This window comes from Rutidosis leptorrhynchoides, unplaced genomic scaffold (assembly GCF_046630445.1).
Source record: "Rutidosis leptorrhynchoides isolate AG116_Rl617_1_P2 unplaced genomic scaffold, CSIRO_AGI_Rlap_v1 contig581, whole genome shotgun sequence".
NCBI classification, from domain to species: domain Eukaryota; kingdom Viridiplantae; phylum Streptophyta; class Magnoliopsida; order Asterales; family Asteraceae; genus Rutidosis; species Rutidosis leptorrhynchoides.
In genome coordinates, this window is record NW_027266802.1 from 6660 (window position 1) to 19842 (window position 13183).

Below are 13183 nucleotides of genomic sequence, written 5' to 3' on the forward strand. Positions count from 1 at the left end.
ACAATATATATGATATTTGGGATCTAAATTAGACATAAAATTTTTTATTTTTGATATAAAATAAAAAGTCCAAAAAAATATATATTGAGAGATGGGGAGAATATTGATTAAATACATATTCATTAGAATAAATCTAAAAATACAAATCAATATATCTTTTCAAATCATGAAGACAGTCTTTTTACGATTACAGACGATTGAGTACTATGACATCATCTCTACCGTACCCCAAAAATAAGAAGTCTTAGGCCCATTTTTGTTTTATGATGAATACTTAATGTTGATTTTTAACAACTAAACTTACTTTCCCCAATATTTCAGTTAATTACGGAGGCATATGCATGACAAATCCATGGACTTTGCTCCATCTAGTAGTTGGCTCCTCGAACTTTCATTCTGTTAACACGGGCTTCAATCCGTTAATTAAATATTAAACGTCAGTACGCCGTTAATTGTGCTGACTATACAAAAAGGACGTCCTTTTGTACCCAACGTCCAAACCCTACAAAACCGGTCGAGCCAAAAAATCGCTTCGATCATTAAACGGCCTAGCATAACGACGCCGTTTGTCCCTTCTTCTTCTTCTTCTTCTCCAAAATCTTCTTCGTCGTGTACCTGAACGAATCCCTAGCTCAGCTCGGCTTAAGCTACGAAAAACCTCCCCAAAACCTTTGTGTGTTTTAGAAAATGGCCTTAATCAAAGCAAGAATACTGTTAACTAGATGTTTTTCAACAGTCTCGTCGCATCCTTTACGCGTCTGCGTCGTCGGAAGCGGACCAGCCGGATTCTACACTGCCGAGAAGGTCAGTAAGCAGCTCAAAAATATATTATCATAAACCGTTAAATTATACGTTTGGAATGATACTGATTATGGATTGAAAATGGGGAAATTTAAGATGCTTAAGGCGCACGAAGGTGCAGAAGTTGATATAATTGATCGATTACCAACGCCTTTTGGATTAGTACGCTCTGGCGTGGCGCCTGATCATCCTGAAACAAAGGTGGCATATGAGTTACTTATGCATCTAAGTTTGACAATGGGTTAGTTAATCAGTGGAGTGTCTCTGTTATAGTTTGTTTCCTCTTAATTGAGCTTAGTTTTATCAGAAATTTTGCAACAGATTGTCATCAATCAGTTTACTCGAGCTGCACAACGTGAACGCTGCTCATTCCTTGGAAATGTTGCTGTTGGATCATCCGTTCCACTTTCGGAACTTCGTGAGCTGTATCGCGTGGTAAATTGTGTACTCTACATTTGTTACTTTATAGGATATTCTGATCACATTTTTTTTTCTTGTGCCCTGTAATGTGCAAATAGAGCAGGTTGTTCTTGCATATGGTGCTGAAACTGACAGATCGTTTGGCATCCCAGGAAAGTATGTCTGCCAAAAATTGAGTGCATTTGGGTTTCCTTTTTCGATTAAATTTAGTTGGACTTGTCAATTCAAAACTTTTCAGGCTGCCATGGCAGACCATGCTTTGATGGACTTGTCATCTCTTTTACTGTGCTATAGGACTTGAAAGGGATATACTCAGCAAGAGAATTTGTTTGGTGGTATAATGGTCACCCTGATGGCAGAAACCTGAATCCTGATTTGAGGAGCACCGATACAGCTGTCATTCTTTGCCAGGTAGTTTCGTCATGACAAATTGATATGTGGCAAAGAGTTTCCTTTTTATGACATAGTTTGAAAATGATGAAACTTTAGGAGATTTTAAAATTAACCTGATTTTAATTTTTCAGGGAAATGTAGCTCTTGATGTTGCTCATATACTCTGCGGCCAACTGTGGAACTGGTAACGACTGATATTTCTAGCCATGCCTTAGCTGCACTGGAGGAGAGCTCCATAAGGTTTCTTTGTTGGCTTTCAACTAGCATGAGACAGACTGTTTATATAATTGTCAGAAATTAGTGCCTAACGGTATATATCTAATCACAGGAAAGTGTTTTTAGTTGGACGGCGCGGACCAGTCCAGGCAGCTTGCACGGCAAAAGAATTGCGCGAAGTTCTTGGTAATTTTTAATCTTCATCTGCACCTGCTTTCACTGCAGATTCCAGTACTTGGAATCTCTAACTGCATCTTTGAAAACCTTTTGCAAATGCTGATATGTGTTTCTGATAGTTTTTCTTTGTTTGGCTGTATATTGTTATAACTTGCTCCAGTTTGCGTTATTGCTTTGTAGTATGTCATTTAAACCTTCTTACTGAAATTAGAATCTGAATAAGTGTTCACATGTTATTGCAGGTATTAAAAACTTATGTATTCGCATACAGGAAGCTGACTTATGCACAACTCCAGCAGATGAGGTAAATTTAATGGATTATTTTGCTTGTTACCAATTTGCTACCTTCACAATGCAAAAGGCTCAAACTTGTGATGGTCGCTGATATTGTCTCTATCTCGATCCTCTCTTTTGGCAAAGGAAGAGATGAAAAGTAGTCGAATTCAGAAGCGGGTTTTCGAGTTGCTTTCGAAGGCTGCTACTAAAGCTGCTACACCTGCCAGTTCAGGCATGCGTGAACTCCATTTCGTTTTCTTTCGGAAACCTGATAGTTTTTTGGAGTCTGAAGGAAGAAGGGGACATGTTGATGGAATACACTTTGAGAAGACTGTCCTTGAAGGTAGTTTTCTTAAAAAGAAATTGTGGTTCATTAGTTTCCCAGGTTATTTATTTTGGAGCATTTGGTGTTTCCTGTCCTACAAAGGTTATCATGGAACTTAGCCGTTTAACTGCTTTATGCCCGTTATCCTAATTGATGATTTTAATGTCTAGGTAAGCCTGGGAAACAGAGAGCTGTTGGTGCTGGAGAGTTCGAAGACATTGACTGCAGGTAATGTTTATTTTACTGCGTTTGGCCATTTATAGTTCTTTATTGAAGGTTGTGAGAGAGATTAAAAAGACTGAACTTTTATAAGTGTTTTTTTTTTTTTCCTTTCTAGCATGGTGTTGAAGAGCATTGGTTACAGATTGGTGCCAATTGATGGGTTACCTTTCGATCATCAGAAAGGTATATTCAACTACTTGTATAATTATCTGTTTAGGCTCATATAATTCTCTGATGTATATGAAAGAATGTAAATCCTAGATGTTCTTGTCTCATTCCTTTTTTTTTTTTGTTTTTTTTGTAGGTGTTGTTCCGAATATTTATGGTCGAGTTCTTGGTAATACTTCAGAGGAACCTTCACAGTTGGAAAATGGCCTTTATGTATGTGGCTGGCTGAAGAGAGGTCCAACTGGGATAGTAGCCACAAACCTGTACTGTGCCGAAGAAACTGTAAGTATTTAGTCCTTTTTATTTAACAAATCATTTGAAATTGATACTTTTCTCTTAAAAGTCCTGAAATCGGATCATTGTCATACATGGCAGGTGGGAAGTATACTACAAGACCTTGAACAAGGAGCACTTACATCAAGCTCCAGTTTGCCAAAGCCTGGGAGGAAGGGACTTGTTCAGTTATTGGACTACCGGAATGTAAAAGTAATAACATTCAATGATTGGGAAAAGATAGACACGGAAGAGAAGAGGCTTGGTAGTCTGAGAAACAAACCCAGGGAAAAATTTACATCAAAGGAAGAGATGTTGAAAGTTGCGTCAACTCATTGATTGATGTAGTACTTGTTTTGCAGTCAGAAAGAAGCAAATAAAAAAGAGCAATGATAATTTCTCGCACTGCGCATTGTTTTTTTTTTTTCCTTCGTCATGTAAGGGAAAAAAACAAAAATAGTATCTTCATTATTGATTTATTCCCACACATTGAAAGAATAAAATCCTAGAATTAAACAGCTTGGTTAAGCGACGGTAGTAATCTCTAGCCGTTGAGGAATCCATCAACCTTGGCATTGGCGGAGCTAGAGAGGAACTTCATGCAGATGGGAGGATTGATGCCGACGATGGAGAGTATAGCAGAAGGGATTCCCCACAACGACTCGCCACAGATCAGTCCAGAAGCAACAGCCGGAGCATTCTCTTTGGCATACTGCTTGTTCTTCTTTTCCTAGATGAATCGGATCAAATTTCCCAAACGCATATCAATGGCAAAGTAAGCACCAAGGTAGAATGGAATCGCCATACTCATTGGGCTCGGAACGAATCTGTAGATCTTATGCTTTTTAGGTTTTACTCATATCTCTGCAACACTTCTCGAATTAGATTCATTGCTAAGGCAGCGACGAAAAACACGATAGCTAAGGTGAGACAATGTTTAAGAAGTGAAGGGATTCCCTCTGTGCCTAGAAGCGCAATTCCGCGATACATTAGTCCATAAGGTGCTGGGTAGCTACTTCCAGGTTCGCCGACCGGGTACGCCTTGTAGAAGAACCAGAATATTACAGGAGAGATCACGTCTCCCAATGCTGTCCCGAAAACTTGGCCGAAGAACATTGATCGTGGAGACGATAGCATAAGGTACCCTGTCTTGAAATCCTGCATGAGGTCGGATGCTGCATAGACGATGTTCATCATGATCCACACAAGCGGCAAGCCCTGTGATGACTCCACCATGCTCCATCCCGACCCACGAACTGAATATTAGGATTGCAAATTTGCCGTAATTCGAGGCGAGGGACCAGTCGGTCAATCCAGATCCGTAGGCGTTACAGAAGGCCAAGACGGGAGCAACCAGGTAGGCAACGAGGATATGGTACCGTTTAATCTGATGGAAGATAAAAGGAACCGCAATTATCGATATGGCAGCCAGTTGGATACATCCTAGGATAGCCACCCAGTCAGGAATCTGATCCTTGAGAAACACTCTAGCATGACCCTCGTCTTCTGGAGTCTCCGGTGAAGTGACTGAATCGTCCTCCGTTTGTTTTTTGAGACTATATAATGTTTTGACCAGCATGTAGAGGATGTGGAAGAGGCCGTCGCCGACCATCATGGCGATGGCGAGAAAGACTCTGTAACCTTGATTTGTGAAGGATACTTCCGGAGAGATTAGCATCATACGAAACGCCTTTCTTCTTCTCGATTAACGGCCACATGATTCCCCATGACAAGATTGCTCCAATGAGCATGGAAATGTTGACCACGTAAGAGGTGATCATACCGACGCCGACGTAAGTAGACGAGAAATTTAAGTAGAACCTCTGCTTGAATGCTTTTAAACCAAATGTGGGAAAGCTGCTAAAGCCACATCCATCGGCTGCTGAGAAGAACCATTGGAAGAATGCAAAGACAAAACTGAAACTGAAGCTTTTGAAAAGTGCAGAAACTTGTTTCCTTGCAAGTCTGGCTCCTTTAGGTGTGTGAAAGCTTTTGATGAGATATGCTGTCGCCGTTCCGCTCGGGTAAGTTAACTTGTACTTGAGGGTCATCATCTTTCTTAGGGGCATGATAGAGAAGAGACCAACAAAGCTAACGGAGAAGAGAAAAACAATCATCCAACCAATCGACAATTTCTTGACATTAAACGGTGTATTCCCTTCATCTGCTTGTGCTGCTATCTTCGCGCTCATTCCTAATATGTAACTCGCAGTTCCACCTGTAAGAAACTTTATGTAAATAATTGTTTGTTTGTAATAAGGATCAGGATGACATAATAAAGAGTAGTAATTAATTAGAGGAATTGAAGAAACTTACTGCTTAAGACAATTCCTGAGCAAGCAACAACACAAGTCTGGATGACAGTATTCTCTTGTTCGGTGAAAGCATACCTAGGTTTTGTAACAAAGCAGTGTAGGATTTCAAGATGGCGAAACCCAATAATCCGGCAGCCACGTTCAGGGAAGGGATTTCTCCGGTCGTCAAGTTTAATTTGCAGACGATAAAGCTAAACACAATGCTCATATAACACTCATCACCAATGCTCTCACCGTAATCTGCTCGTTCCACGAAGGCACTACCTCTTCTACCGAAATATCTTTTCTTTCATCTTGACCTTCTTCTTCGATTTCGCGCCTTTTCTCCATCGCTAATTCACACCCTTTAGTTGAGCAATCTGTCGACATTGATTGATTCTGTGTGATCGATCTTCTTAACTTTGGACTTTCAGAATGTATTTATAATGTAATGTAGTACTGTAATAAATAAAAACCTGTTAGGAAAAGGTAAAAAACATATATATAGTCATATTCCTATCAGAGTTTTGTTTTATCTTAACTTTCATAATTCCCAAACGAGTTAGGAATGACAACGCGGCAATTACGTCAAGCCCCTATAGAATAAAGTGTTTCAGAATGGGCCCAAGTCGGTTCAAGCCATTTTCAGGCTTGACCCAATCTAGATCCATGTTGGTTTATGGTCCAAACTCCAAATTGCTCAATGAACTGCAATAATTATGATGTATTGAATTGAACGTACGTATTTATTTTGTGATTAAAGATTTTTTTTTTTTTATTATTATTATAGGGAATCATTATAATTAATAATTTAATACGGCCGAGTTGAGTTATGTCATAACCGATGATTTTCGATAAAATCTTATTCCTATAAAATCGTAAATATTGGAGATTTATTTTTGGCTTATCAAATAAAAATACGTACTTGTGGAGTGATTTTAGGAAGAACGGGCAAGGTAACTTAAAATCCTCTTAGACTGGCATTTGATCAGCTCTCATTTAAAGGCTTGGTTGTCTTCTATAATTCGATTTATTGGGAAGCCCACATATTTTGGACTCGACATTTTAATCATTCTTAATCTACCCACGCCTCTCTAATGAGATAATGTCAACCTTAACCTTCTTTTTCTTCTTTCCATGAATCCTGTAGATGGTGTTTTATTGATATATATACAATTTTATCTTATGGCAAATGGTCGAAGTGGGATAATCGTGCTTTTAACTGGGTGGATTATTGATTTCCATGCTCGAAGATCATGTTTTTTCCTCATGTTCCCCTCCCTTGATGGCATTGACACAAATGACAACGGTTGTTCGACTTCGGAGCAAAGGAAAAAAGGTTCAATTAAGTTGGTATAGTGGAGATGTTCTCATAGTTTGTACGATAATTGCCTTTGGCATGTGTGTTGATAAACCAAATGCATGGTTTTTTTATTCATAATAACCGCTATATCATCTTTATAGTGAACAATCAATATGGGATATTCCCAATATACAAAAATCTATAAATACTATTTGAAATTTTACATACATCTGCACACCACAATGTGATCTAATTGGTGAACATCTCCTTCTCCATTCGAGAGATATGAGGTTCGATTCGTGCAATCTGCATAATTGTAATGTAATAAAAATAAATAAATTGCATACATCTAAAAAGTTTAAATTTAAGAGTTTTACCTTACGGTAAATTGTTAATATTATGGATATAAAGAGGCCATATTACAATAGCGACGGAAAAACGGGTCAGCGTCCATGGGTTGATCCGGATGATCCACAAAATTAATAGGTCCAGTTCTTTAAAATGTATTTAAATTTCTAAAATCCAATCCAATTTATTAAATTATAAGATTGAATTAAATCAAATTGACCATCCACTGGACTTGACCTTGACCCATTAGAACCAAAGAAAATTTTAAATGGAAAAAATCAAGAAAATTATTGAATATGAACATCAAAAGATTTATTGCGATACATTATTTTATATATTAAAATGGAATGTGAATATTAAATCAGTATAAATTTTTTATAACAAAAGATTTGCTCGACGTATGCTTAATGTGTAAAACCATTTCTAATACTAAATTTCACTTATATAAAATATCGTCTACTTAAAATAATTCTCATTAATCAACTCTCACCGTAATTTAAAAATAAAAAAAATATATATAAAAAATGTTGATAGAAATATATATAAGTAAAATATAAAATTTGACAATAAAAGTATATACACAAATATTGAAAGATTTTTAGAAAAAAATAAATATAATTAAAAATTCATCGAGTGGCCCATTAACCTATTAATTATTAAGATTGGATTTAGATTTTAATTTGACGACCCTTTAAAATTTGACCCAATCCAAACCAAAATCATTAATACACGGATCCATCACGATTGGGTAAGATTGACCCAAATCCATCTAATTGCCATCTCTACTCATTCGTCTGATGTGATTATAATCGTTTTAGATTCATTGATTTATTTGGCGATCCACGTAAAATGTTTTAAATAGTGTTGTCTCCGTTGTTTATCTAGTTGATCTACATCAAACATGATCTCCATCATTCATTGAGATTTTATCAAATCATGTCATATGTCTCAATAATGCATTGTTCTATATAAAGAAACAAGTGTATCGATAGAATATTCTTAGTAGTATTTCATTTTATACAAAGTATATCATATGTTTATACAATATCAAGAATAAATTATTCCATGATTCAATAAAATTTAACTCAAATATTTTACTAACCATTTTGAACTGATTCAATTGATTTAAATATCTATGAAACCAATATTTATTTTGAATTACCCTTTGAACCAACCATTCTTAATTTAATTAGTTAAATAAGTATAGTTCAACTATCATAATATTATATTTCATGTATCAATTACGATTTAAAGTAACCTATACTTCACTTTGATTTAGTCACCAACCTTTATTAATTATTGCTTTTGTTTTTAATGTTTTATTGAAGAGTGTCAATCACAATCTAAACTAGTGTGTCGAAAATTTTATCTATTTTGCATTAAGAGTGTGTCAACAGTAATATATATGTCCTCATAATCTCCCCTTTTGGTGCTTCTTTGATAAAACATTAAAAAAAAATCAAAGTAGATATTATTCAATAGCAAACAAAATCATGCAAAGACCAAACATAGAAAAATCTACAGAAAACAAATAAAAAGGAGAAAACGAAGTCTAAACTACAAAATTTCCCGTCTCCATGTCCTCGGATCACGATGGATGAACCATTAAGGCATAAAAACTCGCCAAACTGCCAATGAGAAGTCACACGAGAAGAAAAAGTGATTCATTGCATCATAACACCCCCCCCCCTCCAAAACAGCCACAAAATAAAGCGTTGGCGCGGGGGCGTGCCTTTCATAATCAGAGTTGATGGAATAACTTTTAGAGGGATATGCTTCCAAATAATCTAGTCATCAGCATCATAGAATGCAATCATATGCACCATCTTCCATGCCATGTCTACATCATTCGTGATAGTGTTAAGGAGGCACCACTTACCATATCTCCATATATCCCTGACTTTGACATCTATTGGTATCTCACCTTCAGAAAAATCAATATTAAGGAAAAACACTATCACTCTCTACACTCACCCAAGGGTCAAACCAGAATGAGTAGGGATGGACGTCGGTTCGATCGGTTTTTGGCCAGATTCTTAGCTGAACCGACCAACCTTCGTTTTCACAAAAATCTGACCGGACCGGAAAATCTTTTTCACTATTTGATAATAGTGAGCCAATAGCCAATTTTCGGTCCGTTCTCTGTTCGGTTGGTCAGTTTATTATTTTTTAAAAAAATTATTTTGTCTAAAGCAAAGAATGAAATACGACATCATTTCTATTACCATCTTTCAACTGCACCCTTCGATCCCTAAAAGGGGCATTTATTTGTACCGCTAACGAAAAAAGAAACTTTCTCAACAATCGACTCATAGCTCCAAACCAATAAATCACATAATTAAATGATGGAATTATGAGATCGATTATGACAAGATCTAGATGTGCAGAGATGGCGGCGAGATTAAGATAGTGGTTACGAAAGAGATGTTTTACGAAATATATGCCTTCGTGGTGGTGTAAGGCGGAAGGTGGTGGGTTTAGTGGTAGTGAAGCCGTGAAGGGCTACAATCGGCATCTATTTAGTGGTGGATATGAATTTTAGGAGAGAAAGATGATTTATAAGTAGAGAAGTGGAATTTGATTAGGAGGAAGAATCGAGTAGTGGACAAGTTTTCGGATTGAGTTTATTCGGTTAGAGTTTGAAATGGGCTTTTAATATTGTTAGGCTTAGATATACATATGAGTGTAAATTATTGGGCTTAAATAGATATGGCTGTATATATTATATAGCTTAAATAGATGGATCAGTTATAGCCGAATTTTCGGTCAGTTTAACCGTCGGTTAACCAGTCCAAAACTGACCGACGTACCTCAAATTTTTCAGACCAAATCGAAAACCAAAAAGCCGATTGAACACTAGAAAAACTGACCGTTTCATTCGATTTTTCGATTTCGGTTTGGTCGGATAGTATGTGCCCATCCCTTAAGAATGAGGCATCCTTTTAGTGACCAAGCATATAACTATAATGCAGCTTGAGCTTGTTTCTTAGTTTGAGCAGGTTGTTCCACATTGAGCTCGAGTTGGGAGGCTTCCTTAATGCCCGAAAACTCAAGCGAGACAGTTTGGTACGATTGCTTTAAGTAGCTCAAAGTGAATTTTTGATTGTAAGGAATTAGTAAAATATATAGATTTTGATAAATTATTCAAAAATAAATACATAAGGAAAATAAAACCTGAAACCATGTCGTACATGAGAATAAAATATGTAGAAATGTTACATAGAAGAGCTAAATTCTTAATATTATTTTTTTTTCATTAAAGAAAAGCTTCAATGTATTTTGCTCTTGATGCAAAGAAATTTCTATGAATCAAATTTCCTTGTAGTTCACCTTGTTCAAAATACTAAAGAGCTTATCACTTGTCAATAGTTTTTTTTGATAGTCATCAAGTCCAGCTCTCATAAATTTTTGTTTTTCTTGTTCGATTGATCTTGATGAAACTCCAGCAATCAAGCTATGAACTCCCATTTCGCGTAATTTTTTTGTCGCTTTAATACCATTCATGACCGGCATGTCCATGTCCATCATGATCAAATCAAATTTCTTTCCCGCGCTATGCACATCTAGGGCCTCCTTTCTATTCACCACCATTTGATTTTCAATGCCAAAATTATTTAGGAGTTTGGAGTGAATCATTCGAATAACCAAATCATCATCCACAATAAGGGCCCTCATCTGCAGAATTTGCCAAAAAAAAAAAAGACTGCAATGTATCATGTATTTGTGTCAGATTAAACATTGGTTACTTTCGAGCATAAAAATACATTTACCCTAAAAGATTAAGAAGTAATTATATGTACAACCTTTTATGAAGAAACTACGAACTTGCGAAATGGAGAAGCGATGATTTAACTTTATTAGAAAGAATATGAGATACAGTTAAAGGTTCACTTATTTTCTATTTATACATAACTTTATTAACAATATTACATGTCAGGAATTGAAAGCGTATCAATACAATTTTGTTTTTGATATGAATTTTTTTATAAAATCTGATTTCTTCCCTAGTTGGGGACTAAATATCAAATTGATGATGTTGATTAAGATTGTAGGTAACCAAGTTTCGAGAATATTTTCCAAATCATTACTAATATAATACAAAATTTTTAGATTGATTTTGTCTATCTTTTCTTTTTGATACGTGAGAATCTAAATAGAATAGTAGAGAGGATTTAAATCTAAGACAAGCATATCAATCTGATGATGGATTGTACTAAGACGCAATATTGGATATGCTCATATTTTTGGTGCTATCACTAGTAAAAAATCTCGATTTTGCCATGGCCTGATAAGCATGGCCTAATGTCAAAAAATCGTGGAGGAAAGAATAGGCCATGATTTTTTGACTTTACGCCACGGTTTTAAACGAAGAAATTTGATGCCGTGGCCTTAGGTATACGGCACGGTTTTCACCCTTTTCCATCACGGTTATAGAAAACCATGGTCTATAAAAACCGTCCAGTATTTCCTTTTATGTCACGGTTCGGTGGCCGTAGCCGTTGTTTGTCACGGTTATATAGTCGTAGCTTTTTTGTTGTCACGATTTTGAAACTGTGGAGATATCAGAATGTTTATTGGCCACGGTTTTTCAAAGATATGTTTTCTTTTCATCATTCCACGGTTTTGTAACTGTGGCGTTTCTATATCTCCACTAAGGGTGTGCAAAAATCAAACCGTACCGACCAAACCGACTACACCGAACAACAAGACCTAACCGAATAGCATATATAAATATTAAAATAAAAAAATATTAATAAAATATATATACAGATCTCAGGTCTCTATGTCGTTTCCTTAACCCTACAAACACGTCTCTACTTCTCACCGAATTCAACTCGATCTGCTGCCGCCTCAACAGATCTCAGCCTCGTCACCACCAAACTCCCTCCGCTGCTCATCCCCACCACCACAGATCGCCGACTCCTCTCCTCCATCGTCAAACCATCACCACCATCCATCTAATTAGTCGATACAATTTTCTTCGTTTTTATTAATTTCCGGATCTAGAAAAGACAAGACATATATGCAAGTTGAATTGATTGACAAAGAACTCGTTCTCATGAGCCTCTGCTTCGAAACTGATCCCAATAGTTCATGTTTTCTTCACTTCTCGAACGAGAGCTCTTCGATGTCACCATCCTATCGAGATTTCAAGAGAAAAATAGGTAAATAGATTTATTAAGGAGCAAAGTGAAAGAGTAAGAAGACAAGAGGAAAAGTTAAAGAAAATAGGAGCCGTGAAAGCATCATACAAGCAAACGTAGAGAGATTCAAAGGTTAACATCAAATAAAGGAGATTCAAAGGAGTTGGGTGTTAACTTTGTTTGGTGGAGGAGGTGGATGTGGAGAAGCTTTACGGGAAGGATAGTTCCCATTTTTTTTAATTTTCATGTCATAATCATTATACCCATGACCGGAACCGTACCATGCCGAAATACTTGGTTCAGTTCGGTGAGGTAAAAAATTATTTTTTGTACAGATTGTACCGAACCGATTGAAATCGAATATAGTCGGTTCGGTACGTTTTCTACCTCAAAACCGAACCGAACCAAAAATCACACCCCTAATCTCCACGGTTTTTTAACCGTGCGTATTTATATACTCGAGCCACAGAATATTGAACCCGATTCCGAAGTCACCTGCATTACAAATGTTTTCGTAGATCGATTCAATCAAAAATAAATCTATATCTATTAAAACCAAAATACAATTTAATACGATCTAAAAGCAGAAATAAAAATAAATAATTTACATATTCTATCATTAATTCCGTTAATAGAGAAAATAAACTACATATTATAATTTGAATACATATATAAACTAGCTATAAAGAAACATGAAGCTGATACACATGTACAATTTTAAATGAAGCTTCCATGATACAAAAAAATAAACTATCAAGATTACATAGAGACTTAGGTGACACATGAAGCTTGATCACACCTGAAGCTTGATCACACACATTGC

General features: G+C 36.3%; 2 protein-coding genes and 1 pseudogene across 2 annotated transcripts; 1 reads left to right on the plus strand and 2 right to left on the minus strand.

Moving 5' to 3' along the window:
- The first annotated feature begins 687 nt into the window (after nt 1-687).
- LOC139884640 (NADPH:adrenodoxin oxidoreductase, mitochondrial-like) lies at nt 688-3610 on the plus strand. Its single transcript, XM_071868649.1, is given in 14 exon segments — nt 688-804; nt 898-1002; nt 1123-1236; nt 1325-1381; nt 1516-1632; nt 1746-1773; nt 1776-1854; nt 1943-2016; nt 2250-2311; nt 2428-2626; nt 2779-2836; nt 2946-3013; nt 3135-3280; nt 3374-3610. Coding segments are annotated over 14 exon segments (1461 nt in total).
- Nucleotides 3611-3815: 205 nt separating this feature from the next.
- On the minus strand, nt 3816-5916 carry LOC139884641 (probable metal-nicotianamine transporter YSL7; annotated as a pseudogene).
- A 4609-nt stretch (nt 5917-10525) lies between these two features.
- On the minus strand, nt 10526-12174 carry LOC139884642 (two-component response regulator 24-like). Its single transcript, XM_071868650.1, has 2 exons — nt 12052-12174; nt 10526-10891 (listed from the first exon to the last, which is right to left on the minus strand). Exons 1-2 carry the CDS (start codon nt 12172-12174, stop codon nt 10526-10528), a joined length of 489 nt encoding a protein of 162 aa, XP_071724751.1.
- Between the last annotated feature and the right edge of the window lie 1009 nt (nt 12175-13183).

Bases quoted from the DNA above. Each gene is read 5' to 3' on its own strand.
- LOC139884642 (XM_071868650.1), bottom strand. From the start codon at position 12,174: ATGGATGGTGGTGATGGTTTGACGATGGAGGAGAGGAGTCGGCGATCT. The intron at 10,892-12,051 runs GTTGAATTCGGT...CAAATTCTGCAG, and splicing joins TTGAGGCGGCAGCAGATCGA to ATGAGGGCCCTTATTGTGGA.